General features: G+C 44.0%; 1 protein-coding gene across 1 annotated transcript; it reads right to left on the bottom strand.

Annotated features, from left to right (window-relative positions):
• Positions 1 to 13,835: 13,835 nt before the first annotated feature.
• Positions 13,836 to 16,110, bottom strand: P2ry4 (pyrimidinergic receptor P2Y4). Its single transcript, XM_075957908.1, has one exon. It carries the CDS (start codon positions 16,108 to 16,110, stop codon positions 15,028 to 15,030), a length of 1,083 nt encoding a protein of 360 aa, XP_075814023.1. The 3' UTR covers positions 13,836 to 15,027.
• Between the last annotated feature and the right edge of the window lie 810 nt (positions 16,111 to 16,920).

Genomic DNA, 16,920 nt, shown 5'->3' with positions numbered 1-16,920 from the left:
CCTATCTTCTAACCAATGAAATGGGCCGAGGCAGTTCCTTTATTGCTTAGCCAATGAAATCAACAGATTGATATATGACACTCCCACATCACTTCCCCTTTTTCTGTTTAAACAAAAAAGAAAGGCTTTAACCTTAACATAGCAAAATTACATATAACAAAACAGTTATCAAGTAAAAGTTACATCAGAAACATTTATACATATAACAAAATTGACCGTAAATCTCTATCAATGCAAATTATTCATACCTATATCATTTCCCCCTTTAAATGTAAAAGAACATTTATAAACTATATTTGGGAACATGGGCGCAGTTTTTTCTCTCCAAACTGCTTCCTGCTGAATGGGGGCGTCGTTAATGATTTTAGGGTGTAACCTGTGTGCCAGGTTTATCTCAGTTGGCAGTTGAGCAAGGCAATTTTCTGAAGATGTTCACAGCAACCCTTCAGGAGGACGTGGTCCATCATACCAAATCGGAATAGAAGAAATGAACAGGGTCTCATCCTCTGTGAAAACAAAAGAAGACTCTCTCCAAAGCATCATATCCTTAGACCCAAATTCTGAAATCATACCCTCATGATATCCGTTCTGGTTCCACTTGGCAGCCCATATAATGAAATGTCTCTCTGTACTTAGCTCCTTCACAGTCAAAAATTTTAAAGAAAACACAATGTACATAATCCAGACTCTCTGTGAATTTTCCATCTTTACGCGGCTTATTTTTATTTATATCTATAACTATCTGTACTCTGTCTCTTTAAAGACTTTACTTTTACTTTTTTCTTTTTAAACCATTAACTTTATTCTCTATATTCTTTTTCTTCTCTCTCCCAAGCCAACGTACATTCATCCAACAGTGTGACTCATTCAGTGGTCTGAATCTGTCCTATTGTGAATCTGCAATTTTTTACTATCCAGGAGCACTTTTGAATTGCGCCTTTAAATCACTAGGCGCTTAAGAATCTAAGCTGTGACATTTCTAGGTTAACTTTTTGCTTTTTGAGCGTACATCTTTGACCAGGCTGTCTTTGAACTCTCAGAGATCCGCCTGTCTCTGCCTCCCAGGCATTGGGATTAAAGGCGTACACTACTACACCTTGAACTCACAGAGATCTGTTTGTCTCTGCCTTCTAAGCACTGGGATTATAGGCGTGTGCTACCACGCCTTGAAGTCACAGAGGTCTAACTCCCTCTGCCTCCCAAGTGTTGGGATTAAAGGTGTGTACACACAACAACTCTCTTCCTTTTTTTTTGTTTTTTGCTTTAAGAACTTCAACTTTCAGCTTGCATATATTTTTAACACACTTTAAACCATTCAGAAATTTTCTCTGTCTTTGAATCTCTCTTTACTGTATATCTCTTTTTCTGACCACAAGAGCCTTTAATTTACCAAGCAATATCAGTAGGACTAAAGGCGTGGCTTTGCCAGCTAGATCCAGTCCATTCCTTAGCTTTTCAGCCTCTTGGCTGAGGTACTGGCTGTAGCCATGTTTATAGCATTTCAAGGTCCCTGCCAGCCAGCAAGCTACAACAGACAGCACTCAAGTCCTCTCTCTGTAGCCGGCCCTCCTGCCTCAAACAGTCAGAGTTTGCCCTGGCAGGATGGCCCAGAAAGCCGGCATTTTTAAACGGCACAGCTTTTTTCCTGCTACGGCTGAAAACCGAAAAGCATGTGTTCAGCTTTTCATCAACACTGTTTAAGTGTTTTGTGGCAGGACCTCTTAATGAGCCGCAGGGTTTTGCAGCTAAAGCTGAGTCAGGAAGCCTCTTGGGGCTACCAGGTAAGAGCGGCACTCAGCACTTTAATTCTGAGACTGAGCGTGTAGCACAGAAATTCTTTTCATCCAAGTTACATCCAAATCTGACACACAGAGCACTGTGCAGTCTGAAAACACGTCTCTGTATGGCGGCAGGAATCCGCCATGCTCTTCCGCCTGCCTAAGCCTGATTCTGCCTTCTGCCCAGGAGCAGGCGGGGAGCTCTGAGTCATCGTCAAGGTCTCAGAGCACTCTCCTTCTGACCCCAAGCGGGAACACAAACATAAAGCCAGAGTTTGCACTGGTGGCACAGCCCCAGGAAGCCACACTTTGAAATGACACAGCGTTTTTTCTGCTGCTGTTGCCGAATCAGGAAATCTCTCTACAGCACACCACCAACAAACAGCAAAAATCAGTGTTAAACTCTCTCTCCCTTATTTTTAAGCCTTCTCAGGTTTTTTAAGTGGGTTTAGTTAGCCACACGTCTGGGCGTCATTTGTAGTAATAAGGGGGCGGCGGCGGGGCTGCGTCCCCCAACACCCCAGCCGCCGGCTCGGCTCGGCTAGCTTATGCCCCAAATAATTACACGGACACTGTATTCTTTTAAACACTGCTCTGGCCCATTTCTAATCATCTGTGTAGCGCCCCTAGGTGCGCTTACCGGGAAGATTCTAGCCTAAGTCCATCCTGGGTCGGAGCTGGGGCATGGTGTGCGTCTTCCCTGGAGCAGGTAGCATGGCGTCTCTCCTGCGTCTGCTCCGGAGAACGGAGCTGTGGAGTCTGACCTCACTTCCTCTTCCTCCCGGCATTCTGTTCTGTCTACTCCTCCCACCTATCTTCTAACCAATGAAATGGGCCGAGGCAGTTCCTTTATTGCTTAGCCAATGAAATCAACAGATTGATATATGACACTCCCACATCATATATGCATCCTCCAGGCTGGCTATTTTGTGTTCGATAAAAAATTGATGTGCTCTTCACTAGGGAAGACTATTTCCCCCACTCTCAGCATTTCTTGGTTGCCTGTAGTTCTTTGCATAGGGTTGAGGTTTTGCGGGCTTTCCTCAATCCATGTTCATGCCACACTGGAGAATGAGTTTTAAGGACTCAAAAATAAAAGCTTAGGCAACCCGGTGGAAGAGGGGACAGGAAGAGTGTAAGAGCCGGAAGGGAAGGAGGACGGCATGAAACCCAGGCCCTCTAAATCAACTAAGCACAGTTCTTAAGAACTCAGAGCCACTGAAGCAACACACACAAGGCCTGCCCAGGTCTGCACCACGTCCTCTGCGTATGTATTACGGATTCCAGTTTAGTGTTCTTATGAGACTCCTGAGTGTGGGAATGCGTAGGTCTCTGATTCTTGTGCCTTCTCTTAGGCTCATTTTCTTCTATTGGTTTTCCTTGTCCAACTTCTATGTGATAGTTTTATTTTATCTTATTTTATTTTGTTATATATAAAAATGGAATGAGTAAATGAATGGAAACCTAGTCACTAGGGTAAGGTTAACAACTGAGCTGTCATTTATACCTGCTGGGAGAGGGAAAATCAGTTTTCTCCAATGGAGTGACACTGGGTATATGAGTGACACTCAAGGGAAAGCCACATGTTCATGTGTCAACCATTCCAGGACAGGCTTCATGTTCTTCCACTCCGGGACAGGTCTCATGATCTTCCACTCCGGGACAGGTCTAATGTTCTTCCACTCCGGGACAGGTCTCATGATCTTCCACTCCGGGACAGGTCTAATGTTCTTCCACTCCGGGACAGGTCTCATGATCTTCCACTCCGGGACAGGTCTAATGTTCTTCCACTCCGGGACAGGTCTCATGATCTTCCACTCCGGGACAGGTCTAATGTTCTTCCACTCCGGGACAGGTCTCATGATCTTCCACTCCGGGACAGGTCTCATGTTCTTCCACTCCGGGACAGGTCTCATGATCTTCCACTCCGGGACAGGTCTCGTGTTCTTCCACTCCGGGACAGGTCTCATGATCTTCCACTCCGGGACAGGTCTCGTGATCTTCCACTCCGGGACAGGTCTCATGTTCTTCCACTCCGGGACAGGTCTCATGATCTTCCACTCCGGGACAGGTCTCATGTTTTTCCACTCTGGGACAGGTCTCATGTTCTTTCATTTGGTTGCAGTTCAGTTGTTTTTCTTTTTTCCTTTCTTTTCTTTTTGGGTGATGTTTCTATCATGTTTTCTTGGTTTTAGGGAGTTTTGTTGTTGTATTGGGATTTTGTTTGCTTTTTGAGGAAGAAACAAAAGTTGGGTGGGTAGGGAGAGGGAGAGGGTCTGGAAGGACTCAGGGGAAAGGAGGAATATGGTCAAAATATATTTAAAGTTAAAATTTGTTTTAAAAATATAATAACAAAAAGAAAAAAATCAAAAAAGTTTTAAAGAGAAAGACAAAAGAGGCAGGAAGCTATTTTTATCACATAATATCTGGAATGAATACAATCAACAAGCATCCATGCTGATACTGACTGTGATCACCAGCTGAAACAGCATCTATCAAGTTTCTTCTTTGAAAAGTTGCTTTGCCCATACTGTACCCAGGAAAGAAGTTCCCACACATGCTTAACATCAGAGAATGGAGCACCCTGCTCCTGCCTTCTCATGATTATTCAGAATTCTTCTGTACTGACAAGTTGCCTGCAGCAATTTTAAAAATGTATAATGAAGCCTAATTATCAAGTTATTTTACATGATTATGATTTCCTGACCCTAAGAAAGCATTGCCTACTTAATCAGGTTGTTTTGCTTGCCTATATCGTCTAGTTCTTCTGCAATAAGGACTTTGCTTCATAATACTGAGAAACCAAGGCTTTACAATTAGATGACAAAACTTTGTAATTTTAAAGATGTATTTTAATTCTTACGTTTTTGAAATTTTATTTTATTACATTTTATTTATTTGTGGGGTAGGAGGAGGGAGATGGTACATACTACCGAGCACTTATAAAAGTCAGAAGGCAACAACGTACTTGGTTCTCTCCTTCAACCATACGTGTTCTGGGAATCCAGCTCAGGTCATTGGACTTGAAAGAGCCTTTACTCGCTAAACCATCTTGCTAGTGGTAGAATTTAGTGCTAATTAAAATTTACACAAGCCAGCCCTATTGGTTTGGCAATGTCTTCACAAATCAAAATTTAAAAAAAAAAAAACAATTTTAAAATCAAATTGCCATATGCCAAGAATCGGTGACAAATTTGAAGATCGGCACTATGTGTTCCGATGGAAACTCCAGGTTAAAGTCAAGGAAAGAAAATGGCTTTAGAGTTGGACCATCCTCATCTGTCTTTTGTCAACCAGGCATCTGAATTAGAAAACATAGTAAGCAGTTATAAACATGATTCTAAATAGAAAGAAAATCTGAGGTGCATATAATAAAGAATTAATGACTTAGCCAGGCTTGGTAGCATAGGCCTGTAATCCCAGCTATGCCAGAGGCTAAAGCAGGAGGATTGTAATTTAAGGCTTACCTGGGCTACAGACTTAAACTCAAAGTTATCACTGGCAACTTAGTAAGAATTTATCTCAAAATCAAAGCACAAAGGGAACTGGGATGTGGTTCGGTGACAAAGCAGGTGCACAAGGCTCCGGGTTCAATCCCCAGGCCTTAAAACAAAACTATGTCTGGTGGCACAGGCTTGTGATTTCAACTTCTCAGGAGGCTGAGGCAGGAAGACCACAGGTTCAAATCCTGACAGGCCATTTGAATGACACCCTATCTCAAAATAAAGCATTCAAAAGGCAAAATGGACTAGGAATATAGCTCAGTGGTAGAGTGCTTGCTTTGTATACATGAGGCACTGGGCTCAAATACCTTGGAAATGGATTGTATCACTCAAAGAAGAAAGAATAGAAGCCTGAGCTGAAAGATAGTGATGCATGCCTTTCATCTCAGCACCTGGGAGGCAGAGGCAGGCAGATCTCTGAGTCTGAGACCAGCATGAGTCTACAGAGTGAGTTCCAGGACAGCCAGGGCACACAGAGAAACCCTGTTTTGAAAAACCAAACAAACAAACAAATATTTTTAAAAGAGGAAGGAAGGAAGCCTAAAGTCCAAATTGTTTTCTTTCTTTTCTATTGACACATGGTCTTACTATGTAACCCAGGTCTAACCTCCAGCTCCCTGTGTAGGGAGGCTAGCCTCCTATGTACATCCTCTTGCTTTAGCATCCTGGGGGCTATGGTTCCAGGCAGCATCCATCTATACTGGCACAACTGTTTATTTATTTCTTTGCTTTGTTTGTTGTTTTCTCCCTACGAGGTGAATGATATCTTCCTTCACATACTCCCACTACTGTGCTATTCTGACTCACCTTGTGTCCAGAGTCAACAGAGCCAAGGACCAGTAGCTAAAATAAGTCTTTGCTCCTTGGGGCTGTTCTCTTAGGTAATTAATTTGGTTTCAGACAGACAAATGTGACTAAAATATTCCGTTCCTCCTGTGCAAAACACAAAACTCTCCAAAGATGAGTGACCATTTTGCAATCAAAAGGATAAGCATAGAACTGAAAAGATGGCAAAACGAGCAGTTCTAAGGGTTCTCTTGAGTATTTGGAAGGCAAGCCTGGCTAGTCAGCAAAGCAGTGGTAGTAAATTTCCCATTAGGGCCCATGACTTCTCTAGCTAAAGGCTCTTGACCAGTTTTACAGAACCAGGCATGAGTTCCCACTGCAAATAAATAAATAATATATAAATTACAACTTTCTTCTCCCATCATCTCCCTACTTTCTCCAGTTCTGGGGGTTTACTACAATAGGACCTCATACACGCGAAGCAAATATTCTAGCTGTACCCTTGTTTATTTTGTTGTCTTGAGACAAGGTTTCACTGACTGGACCTCAGTCTGTCGCTTAAGCAGGTTTTGAACTTGGTAATCCTTCTGCCTCCTGTGAAGTTGGGATTCCAGGCCTGTACCACTAGACCAGGTCATTTCTTTTCTTTTTCTTTGCTATGTACTTGCTCATAGTGGAAAGAAAGAAATCTAGAGGAGCTGGAGCCATAGGACAACTTATATCTTCTGGTTTAGTGGTTTCAGTAGGTCTCCCGCCTTAGAGAAGCACTGACTATCTCGGCAGGTTCTTGGGATGTGCTGTGGGGAATAAAAGTTGCCATGCTTAACAAGCTCAGAGAAAAATGTATGCTGTGTTCTAATGTGGTTTTTGCCTTCAAAACTTATACTCAATTTTCTTTGCAATATAAAAGTGTTGAAAGGTGGTAGTATCTTTAAGGGATGATTAGGTCATTAAAAAGGGATGACTTAATTTTCAAGCAGCTGGCTTTATTAACTTGAGAGCATATTGCTATAAAGCTAGGCTTCTTTTTCTGCTTTGCATTGTTATGCCTCTGCTTGCCCTCATATTTTGTACCGGAAGTAGCAGCAGCCCAGCTCCTTTGTCAGTGTCACACTCTAAACCAAACCGAACCCCTTTCTTCATAATTTCCCAGTCTCGTATATATGCATAGCCCCTTCTTCGTTGGAATTCACAACAACAGGCATTATGAGATTTATGATTCTTAATAAATCTAGCAGTGAAGAGACGTGTTTACAATTGTTTAACTCATACACTTAAAAGCATAGTAGCACCTATTACTATCCTGGAAAAAGTTCTTTGGGAAGTTTCATTAGAAAAAAAAAGGATAAAGACAATAACTTTTTTTCAAAAGTCAAACCATAATACCTTAAATTGTCAGAAATCAAAAATAATGACTACCTTCTAGAAAGGAATCTCCCCGGAACCAGAATGATATCTTATTGCTGTTGGAAGTAGACGGCTACTGTGTAATAAAAAAAAATGTGATTTACAATGAGCACTAAGCTAAATATCATTGAGAATAACACAAATTGAGCAGATGCCATCACCCTGGTGCTCCGCTTAGCTTCTCTCCTGAGTTTCCCAAACACATCGAATTGTTTTTCTTCTCTTGAATAGATCCAAGAACATGATTAGGACCCCAATAGTACAGAATTAATGGTGATAATCAGTCAACCCCCAAGAAGTACTTCATCTTCTTTCTCTTAGAGAGTCGCTATCTTTTAATAATCTACACTTTCGCTCAAGGACGAATCATTTGTCTTTGTCCCATTTTGTAATCCAAATACATTGTCTCTGGCACCAAACACACCAAGGTCCCTTATAGATATGCCAGCTCTTTAGTTGCACTCGAATACTTTTTCAAAACTTTCTTTTGGTGAGAAACGACACCTCAACTCATGCTGGAAATTTCAGCCTACAGACTGCACTGCTATTCAGTGGATTCTTCTGAAGACTGCGCAAATAAGTAGGGAACTTAGAAACCCGAGGTGGAAGAGAACTATACAAAGCATGAAGAAAATTTATTTAAGGCCAGATATGGTGGCGCATGCCTTTAATCCCAGCATTCAAGAGGCAGAAGTCCATACTCAGCCTGCTCTACATATTGAGTTCCAGAACAGCCAAGACCACATAGTGAGATCCCATCTCAAAAAATTAAATAAATAGAAATAACTAAATAATAAATTTGGAGATGAAGAGATGAGTTGGTGGTTGAGTGTGTGCTGCTCTTTCAGAGGACCCTGAGTTCAGTTCCCAGAACCCATGTGAGGCAGTTCAAAACCACCCCAGCTCCAGGAGGATCCAATGATGCCTCTTGCCTCTAGGGGCATCTGCATTCATAGGTATACACACACACACACACACACACACACACACACACACACACACACACACCAGGAGGCATATATATATACATAGAATTAAATTTTTTAAAAGAAAATTTATTTAAGAATGATCTCTCTAATCAATGTCACTGACTAATGTTCTGGGTGCACAAATCCAAACTGGCAGAGAATAAAGTGTTTTTATTTTTAGTTCTGAGTTTCTTAGACTTCCTCCATTCTCTTGTGCACTTAACACAACTGTTTATTTTCTTAACCTTTTTAATTCAAATCTTTTTAAAATTAGTTATAAATCTCTCTTTTGAAAACTCCCTTGATGCCAGAAGCGGGATCTGCTTCCTTCCAGCTCATCACTAGTGTTAGCCTTCAGTGAGCAGCTTTTAGCCTTCCGGCTCCCACAAAGGCTTATTTTTGTCAAGCTCTTATATATCACTTCTAGGCAGAGCGAGATCAAGATCTAGACCTTGGGATGCTCATCTGGTTTTGTTAAAGTTGAAAACTATTGAAAAGGGGTCTCACCAACAGGAACTGCAAGTGATGCTCTTCATTCGCTATTATTGCATGGATTCTTCATCACAGCCCTGCCAACTAGGCATTCCTACCCTAATTTAGCAATGAGAAAACTGAAGCGCCAAGAGATCAGCTAACTTTGCCTAGTCAGCTAGAAAGGATAGCATGAAGGATACAAACTATGGGAAAAGCGGAAAGGTCAGCTTTACCACCTCTCCTCTCATTCAGGCTAGCTTTATACACGGGCCAAGGAACCCACACAGCAAAATATGAGAGAGTCTGGATAGACTACTTCCACTCCAAACATTTTTTTAAATGCTCAACCCAGCTGTTCCAAAAGTCATTTTGGCTCTTTAATTCTTTGAGATTCATGTAAGCATCTTAAAGTGGACAGTATCCAGGAAGAGAAACAACAAACTGAATTGCTAGCATGTAATCATACTTTAAATATTTATTAAGCACCATTTATTAAACAAATAGAATGAGATAACAGCTACTTATATTTGCTTAGCACTTTAGCTCTGCACAGCCTCACTGTAACCTGAAGTATTACACAAAACTGAGATTACGATCTCCATTTCATAGATGATGAAATTATGGCTCAAAGAATTTGAATGACTCATCTAAGGTGACACACTTGAGTCCCATTTCCAGATTCAAGGCTCAAACTTGGGTGTCCTGATCCCCAGTCTTGTGTTCTTTCCTTTATAATACATTAACTCAAGGGGTTTATAGGTGGGATACACAAGCCAAGAATGCATGAAGAATTAACTGATAATTCAAAATAGTGTCCGTGATGTCAAGAAATGTTAAAGGTGCTGACTGCTGTGGACAGTAATTACAGAAGACAACATCAGGAAGATCACTGTTGGTTAAGAATCAACAGAGAAAGTCTCTGAAACCTAAGCCTGGCCCATGGGAAAAAGTTTAAAAAAGGACACTTGGGGGGGGTGGTATTTCAGTAAAGAGAACAGAAACAATGAAAGTCCAGAGGTAAGAAAGTGCAAGCATTGTCCAGAGAGAGAAAACAAGAGACCTATTTACCTAGAGAAATTTAGAAACATAGATCAATTGCAAGACCGTAGGCTCTGTCCCAAGATACACACACACACACACACACACACCAAACAAACAAACACAAAAACCTAGACAAGAGACATTTGTATTGAGGGAGAATAGAAGATTTATAAAACCTTCTTGAATTTCTGCCTAAATTATTTTCACTTGTAGACAATAAAAAATCATCAAAGACTTTTGTGAGAAGTGTTGGGCAGATTGAGCTGACAATGTGCATTTGTGTAAAAGGAGGCAAGAGGTAAGGACTATCCAGAAACCTATGACATTCAGTCAGGGAGAACATGAAAAGAGTCAGTATTAGAAGGGTAGCATTGGGACCATAAAAGAAGGCCAATTACAACTGGCAAAAAAAAGCAATGTCAGAACTTGGAGATAGGAAGAGAAAAGAATGAATTTCCCCAGAAGCTTTAGAGCCTAGTAATTTAAGAAAGATGTCATGAATAGAAATGAGCAAGACGAGTAGGGGAACTGGTTCAGGTGGTTTCGTTTTGTATATTATGGGTTAGAAGCAGTGGAAGATCTAAGTGAACCTATCCAATAGGCAATTGAGGTTTAGAGGGACAAAGGTCTGGCCTAACACCAAGCTGGCATGGGAGAATGAAAGGAGTCGTGGGAACCCAGTCCAGGGTCTAGTTTCTTCCTGCCATTGTGTAGAAAGTCACAGGCATGACACCTCACTGGATCTGTTTCTTCAACTGGAAAATGACGGGGAACCCAAGCCCTGTGTGACCTGTGAGGTTTTCTCAAGGACCAGAAGTCAACTAAATCAAATCATAGCCACCTGCTATTTGTTCTCTCCAAGAGGATCTCAACAGTCTGAGAAGCGAGAAAGGATTAGATAACCCCCACATGTTGAGAGTCAGACAAGAAGATGACAGCAAAGAGAGAAGTAATGAAGGAAAAGCAGGAGGAAAGAGACTCTAAATCCAGGGAAGGGAATAAGGAAATAAAGCATTATAATAAATGAGTTAAATATGTCAAATATGACCAATGATAATACACATATTAAATAATTATCACATTTCAATAGAAGCTTACCACTAAAATAGCTGAAGAATGATGCGAATAATAAACCCAAGAGAAAGTGTTCAGTGCCATAAGGAGGCAAAGAAGTGAAATTAACAAATTGAATGTTTACCATCCAGAAAGATTTCCTATGAAGTCTGATGCTGGAACTGCAGTGGAACGAGGATAGCCGTATATCATTGTGACAGTAAAAATTTATGCAGTCATTTTGAAAAATCACAGTCCATACAAACGTTCATGCTCTTTGGTCTGGTAATCTTACTCCTGAGAACTTGCACTAGACTCGACACAGAATTGCCAAGAAGAAAAAAAGCCACAAACAGGAAGATATTCAAAGCACAGAAAAATTGAGCTACCTAAATGCTCAATAGCAAGGGAGAGTCTAATAAGATATAATCTACCAATGGGAGTAGTTTTATATAGCTATTGAAATAATAAGCATGAAAGACTGCATCGACACGGGAAAGGAGAGAGTTTAAAATAAGAGAAGATTATACTTATTTGTTTTGAGATAGGGTCTCACTACATAGCCTAGATTGACTTCAAACTTATGACCCTCTTGCTCTACTATCAACTCTTGGGATTATAGTCTATCATAGCATAATACCCTAAAAACAGACTTTTATACACTGTGGTTACACTTCTACAGCACCTGAATACAAATCAAGAAAACATGAAGTATGAAAAGTGAAAATAGGGGTTTGAAATAGGTGAGTCTTTTCTCTCCACATCTCCTTCAGTGTTGTCACAGTGAGATCTTTTAAGTGTTATTTTTATGTTTTTTTTAATTAATTAATTTATTTATTAAGGATTTCTGCCTCCTCCTCGCCACCGCCTCCCATTTCCCTCCCCCTCCCCCGATCAAGTCCCCCTCCCTCATCTGCTCAAAGAGCAATCAGGGTTCCCTGACCTGTGGGAAGTCCAAGGACTGCCCACCTCTATCCAGGTCTCCTAAGGTGAGCATCCAAACTGCCTAGGCTCCCCCAAAGCCAGTACATGCAGTAGGATCAAAAACCCACTGCCATTGTTCTTGGGTTCTCAGTATTCCTCATTGTCCGCTATGTTCAGCTAGTCCGGATTTATCCCATGCTTTTTCAGACCCAGGCCAGCTGGCCTTGGTGAGTTCCTGATAGAACATCCCCATTGTCTCAGTGTGTGGGTGCACCCCTTGCGGTCCTGAGTTCCTTGCTCGTGCTCCCTCTCCTTCTGCTCCTGATTTGGACCTTGGGATTTCTGTCCAGTGCTCCAATGTGGGTCTCTGTCTTTGTCTCCTTTCATCACCTGATGAAGGTTAATATTCAGGAGGATGCCTATGTGTTTGTCTTTGGATTCACCTTATTTAGCTTCTCTAGGAACATGAATTATAAGCTCAATGTCCTTTATTTATGGCTAGAAACCAAATATGAGTGAGTACATCCCATGTTCCTCTTTTTGGGTCTGGCTTACCTCACTCAGGATAGTGTTTTCTATTTCCATCCATTTGTATGCAAAATTCAAGAAGTCCTTGTTTTTTACTGCTGAGTAATACTCTAAAATAGTGATCAGGGAAATGCAAATCAAGACAACTTTAAGATACCATCTTACACCTGTCAGAATGGCTAAAATAAAAAACACCAAAGATAGCCTTTGCTGGAGAGGTTGTGGAGAAAGGGGTACGCTCACCCACTGCTGGTGGGAATGCAAACTTGTGCAATCACTCTGGAAAGCAGTGTGGCGGTTTCTCAGGAAATTCGGGATCAACCTACCCCTGGATCCAGCAATACCACTCTTGGGAATATACCCAAGAGAGGCCCTATCACACAACAAAAGTATATGCTCAACTATATTCATAGCAGCATTGTTTGTAATAGCCAGAACCTGGAAACAACCTAGATGCCCTTCAACAGAAGAATGGATGAAGAAAGTATGGAATATTTTTATGTTTTAAACAACTATAAAAGACATGCAACAGAGTCAAGTGGAGTAGAGAGGTCAAAGATGGATAAAGGTAATATATATGTATGTGTGTGTGTGTATTGGTATGTGTGTGTGTGTGTGTGTGTGTGTGTGTCATTAAAATTCTTGCCAAAGATGTAATTTGTGATCTGAGAGCAGCAGAGCGGGAGGCAATGCAGTTCGGAGAGTTTGGAACAATTCCGTGAGAAAGAGGGGTGTAGAGCTCTCTTCCTGGAATTGAGTAGAGACAAACAGAAGAGCTGCAAAATGAGACGGCAAGGTTAAGATATGAGTGCTTATGACTTTTTTAAATGATATAAAATCAGTGTAAAGTATAAAATCAGTAATGGAAGTAACTAAAAAAGACAAAGAAAAATAAAGTCTTGGTGGCATACGTCTTTAATCCCATCACTCAGAGAGGCAACAAGGCAGACGGATCTCTGAGTTCAAAGCCACCCAGGTCTCTGTAGCTAGTTCTAGGCTAGATAGAGGTACATAGTAGCAGTCTGTAAAGTCCAGGAAGTTAGTCTTGACTAAGCAGCTTGGAGTTATGGGGCCTGACAATGGAGGAGCTTGAAGAGAATAATCTTAGGTAGGACAGGTGACAGGCAAGGGGGCTGTGGCCTTAGGAGTGGGAACCTGGCGAGAATTTAAAAAAAAAACGTCAATAATTTACTACTAATAGAAGAACTCTTGTGTTCCAAGGGAGAGAATCCCTGTAAAGCCTGGAAAGGAGGGCAGAGGGGCATGAAGATTAAGCTGCCTTACTCTGCAGCCTAGCACCTCCCTCCCTACTATCCAGAGACAGAGAGAACACGTAGAAGCCAATCAGAACTTGGTATCAGTAGATGAGCAAAGGCTGGGGTCTGACTCAGAAGACCCATAGGCCCTAAGGTGATTTCCTAGGAAAAGAGGCTGAAAATAAATTTCCCTTCTCATGAAAGCCCGCCCAGAAACTCTTAACTCTCTGGCTCGGGATTGAGTTCCTCTGGCTCCGTACACCCACCAGGTCCAGAAACTCTTAACTTTCAGGCTCAGGATTGAGTTCCTCTGGCTCCGTACACCCACCAGGTCCTCCTAACTCATTAGGTGCTATGGCAAGAGGACTGAACAGGTGCAAAACCGAGTGCCCCACCCTGTCCTTGAAATCCTACAGCCCGACGAACGAGCTGGTGACAGGTTTATCCTTTATCTAACTAGAGCTAGAGAAAGGGGAGAGACCAGTCAAGAGCCAGTTCTGGGCGTCTATTCCTGTCACCGCCCTATCCTTTGCACAAACCTGCTCTGCCCATCAGTTCTAGAACTTGGAGCTATGGACTCAAGAGGTCTTCTTCCCTCTCAGTCAGAGCTGTCCACTCTTCCTTTTATTAAACATATGGGAGCTACCAAATACATTCTCCACAGTCCCAGAGGTGGGTCTAGTCTCGTTCTTGTTCCCAAGGTTGCTGTCAACCTGGACTCTGCCTCCAGAAGCTCTACAGGGTCGCCCCTCAAGGGCTGTCTGTACTCTACCTCATGGCTGCTCAGCAGCTCAACAGCACCAAGCTCTAGCTGCTGGTGGCACTCTGCCAGGCAGGTTTGGAGGTCTTATATACTATTTCAGCACCTTGGCAGGTAAGACCAGCTTGTCTTTGAGAGGGCGCCAGGAAGTGGGTGTGGATGCTATGTATGGCAAATATGTCATCTGTGATATGCTAGCACCCCAGCTTCCTGATGATGGTTTGTTCCATTATATACACCAGGACAGTCTTGAGATCACTCCACCCTTCACCCCTCTGGCTGAATTCTCTACTCTGGTTGGAGAAAGGCATGCTGTGGAAGGGCCCGGGGAAGCAGAAAGGGCAAAGAGCACTGAGGAAGTTTTGTGGGTTCTAGAAATCGAATCAGGGGCCCCAGGAAAGGACAGAAAAGCAGAAAAAGTAGAGACGGAGGAGTAACTGCCCCAAAGGTGGACTGAAAAGAGGGCAGCCGCTCATCAGGTGTCAGTGACAGGCTCCCTTCCCTCCGTCCTGCAGTTACCGCCATTCCTTTCATAGCCTGTGTCCAGGGTCATAATCTGTCTCCCCCATAGGTAGGGAAGATGACGTCCTGGTGGGTGTCTGCCCACCTGCTGCTTTCCTCATGCAGGGTCACCAATGCCAGGGAGGAGGCCATAGTCCGAGGCTGGGGCCCCGTACCTCTGCATAGCCGCTGGAGCTGGCGTCGATACTTGTCCCCGGTGAACAGATAGAGCACTGGATCCAGACAGCTATTAGCACTGGCCAGGGGCCGGGTCACTTTGTAGACCACGTTGACCGTGTTCAGCACCTGACAGTCAGCTTTCAATAGCCTTGCCAGGTAGTAAACTGTGCGGGTGATGTGGAACGGTACAAAGCAGACAGCAAAGACAGTCAGCACGACAGCAATGGTGCGGAGCGTGCGGAGCCGAGACGATGACTGTCCGGCTCCCGGCAAAGGGCGATACAGTCGTCGGGCCATGAGTCCGTAGCAGACCAGGGTGACCAAGAAGGGCAAGCCAAAGAGCAGCACCATGATTGCCGAACTGAAGTGTACATAGTGGTCAAACTCCTCAGGCCGGGTGGTGTCATGGCACAGGATGGTGGTCCCACTGGGGCTGGTTGTCACAAAGAACAGGTTGGGCACGAGGCAGCCAGCTACCACCAGCCACACAGCTAGGCAGAGAAGGCTTGCAAATCGCGGGCGGCCCCAGCGGAGCGCCCGCAGAGGGTGACAGATGCCCAGGTAGCGGTGCACGCTGATGCAGGTGAGGAAAAGGACACTGCAGTAGAGGTTCCAATAGAAGAGAAAGCGGACAAACTTGCAGAAGGCAGTGCCAAAGGGCCAGTGGTTTCGGGCAGCATAGTAGTACACCAGGGTGGGCAGTGACAGCACATACAAGGTGTCTGACAATGCCAAATGGAACATGTAAGTGGCTGTTGCATCCCAGGGTCGAAGGCGGAAGAGGAACAGCCAGAGGGTTGGGGCATTGAGGGCTAGGCCCAGCACGAAGACAACTGCATAGCTCACAGGCAACAGGATGAACTTGAACTCCTCGTTAAAGGTACAGCGTCCATCTCCAGAACTTTGGCTGGGGCTTAAAGATGTAAATAGCAAGGATTCTGAACTGGTCATGGCCCCCTAGAGGTAGAAAGGACAGAAGTGAATGTCTGATTTCCCTAGTTTCCCAGTCCTGACCAACCTGCAACAAAAGAGGAAAAGCAACAAGGAGAGCGAGGAGGATCAGATCCAAGTGCAATCCAGGCCAGCCTAGCCCTTACCCAGCTCTTCCCCAGCTCCCTGAGCCCAGTCACTACCCTGCTGCCTTAGCCCAGCCTCTACCCAGTTCCCTAAGCCCAGCCTCTACCCAGCTCCCTTAGCCCAGCCTCTACCCAGTTCCCTTAGCCCAGCCTCTACCCATTCCCTAAGCCCAGCCCCTACCCAGCTCCCTTAGCCCAGTCCCTACCCAGCTCCCTTAGCCCAGCCTCTACCCAGTTCCCTTAGCCCAGCCCCTACCAAGCTCCCTTAACCCAGCCTCTACCCAGTTCCCTTAGCCCAGCCCCTACCCAGCTCCCTTAGCCCAGCCCCTACCCAGTTCCCTTAGCCCAGCCCCTACCAAGCTCCCTTAACCCAGCCCCTACCCAGCTCCCTTAGCCCAGCCCCTACCCAGTTCCCTTAGCCCAGCCCCTACCAAGCTCCCTTAACCCAGCCCCTACCCAGCTCCCTTAGCCCAGCCCCTACCCAGTTCCCTTAGCCCAGCCCCTACCAAGCTCCCTTAACCCAGCCCCTACCCAGCTCCCTTAGCCCAGCCCCTACCCAGCTCCCTTAGTCCCAGCTCCTACCCAGCTCCCTTAGTCCAGCCCAGGGACTGATGGGCATCAGTCAGTGCAGGGACTCGGACAGGCAATCAGTGGTGTTCTGCAGCTTCCTCTCCTGCAGAGCCTG

Source organism: Microtus pennsylvanicus, chromosome X (assembly GCF_037038515.1).
Source record: "Microtus pennsylvanicus isolate mMicPen1 chromosome X, mMicPen1.hap1, whole genome shotgun sequence".
In the NCBI taxonomy this organism is placed as follows: domain Eukaryota; kingdom Metazoa; phylum Chordata; class Mammalia; order Rodentia; family Cricetidae; genus Microtus; species Microtus pennsylvanicus.
This window is presented reverse-complemented; position numbering and strand designations above follow the sequence as displayed.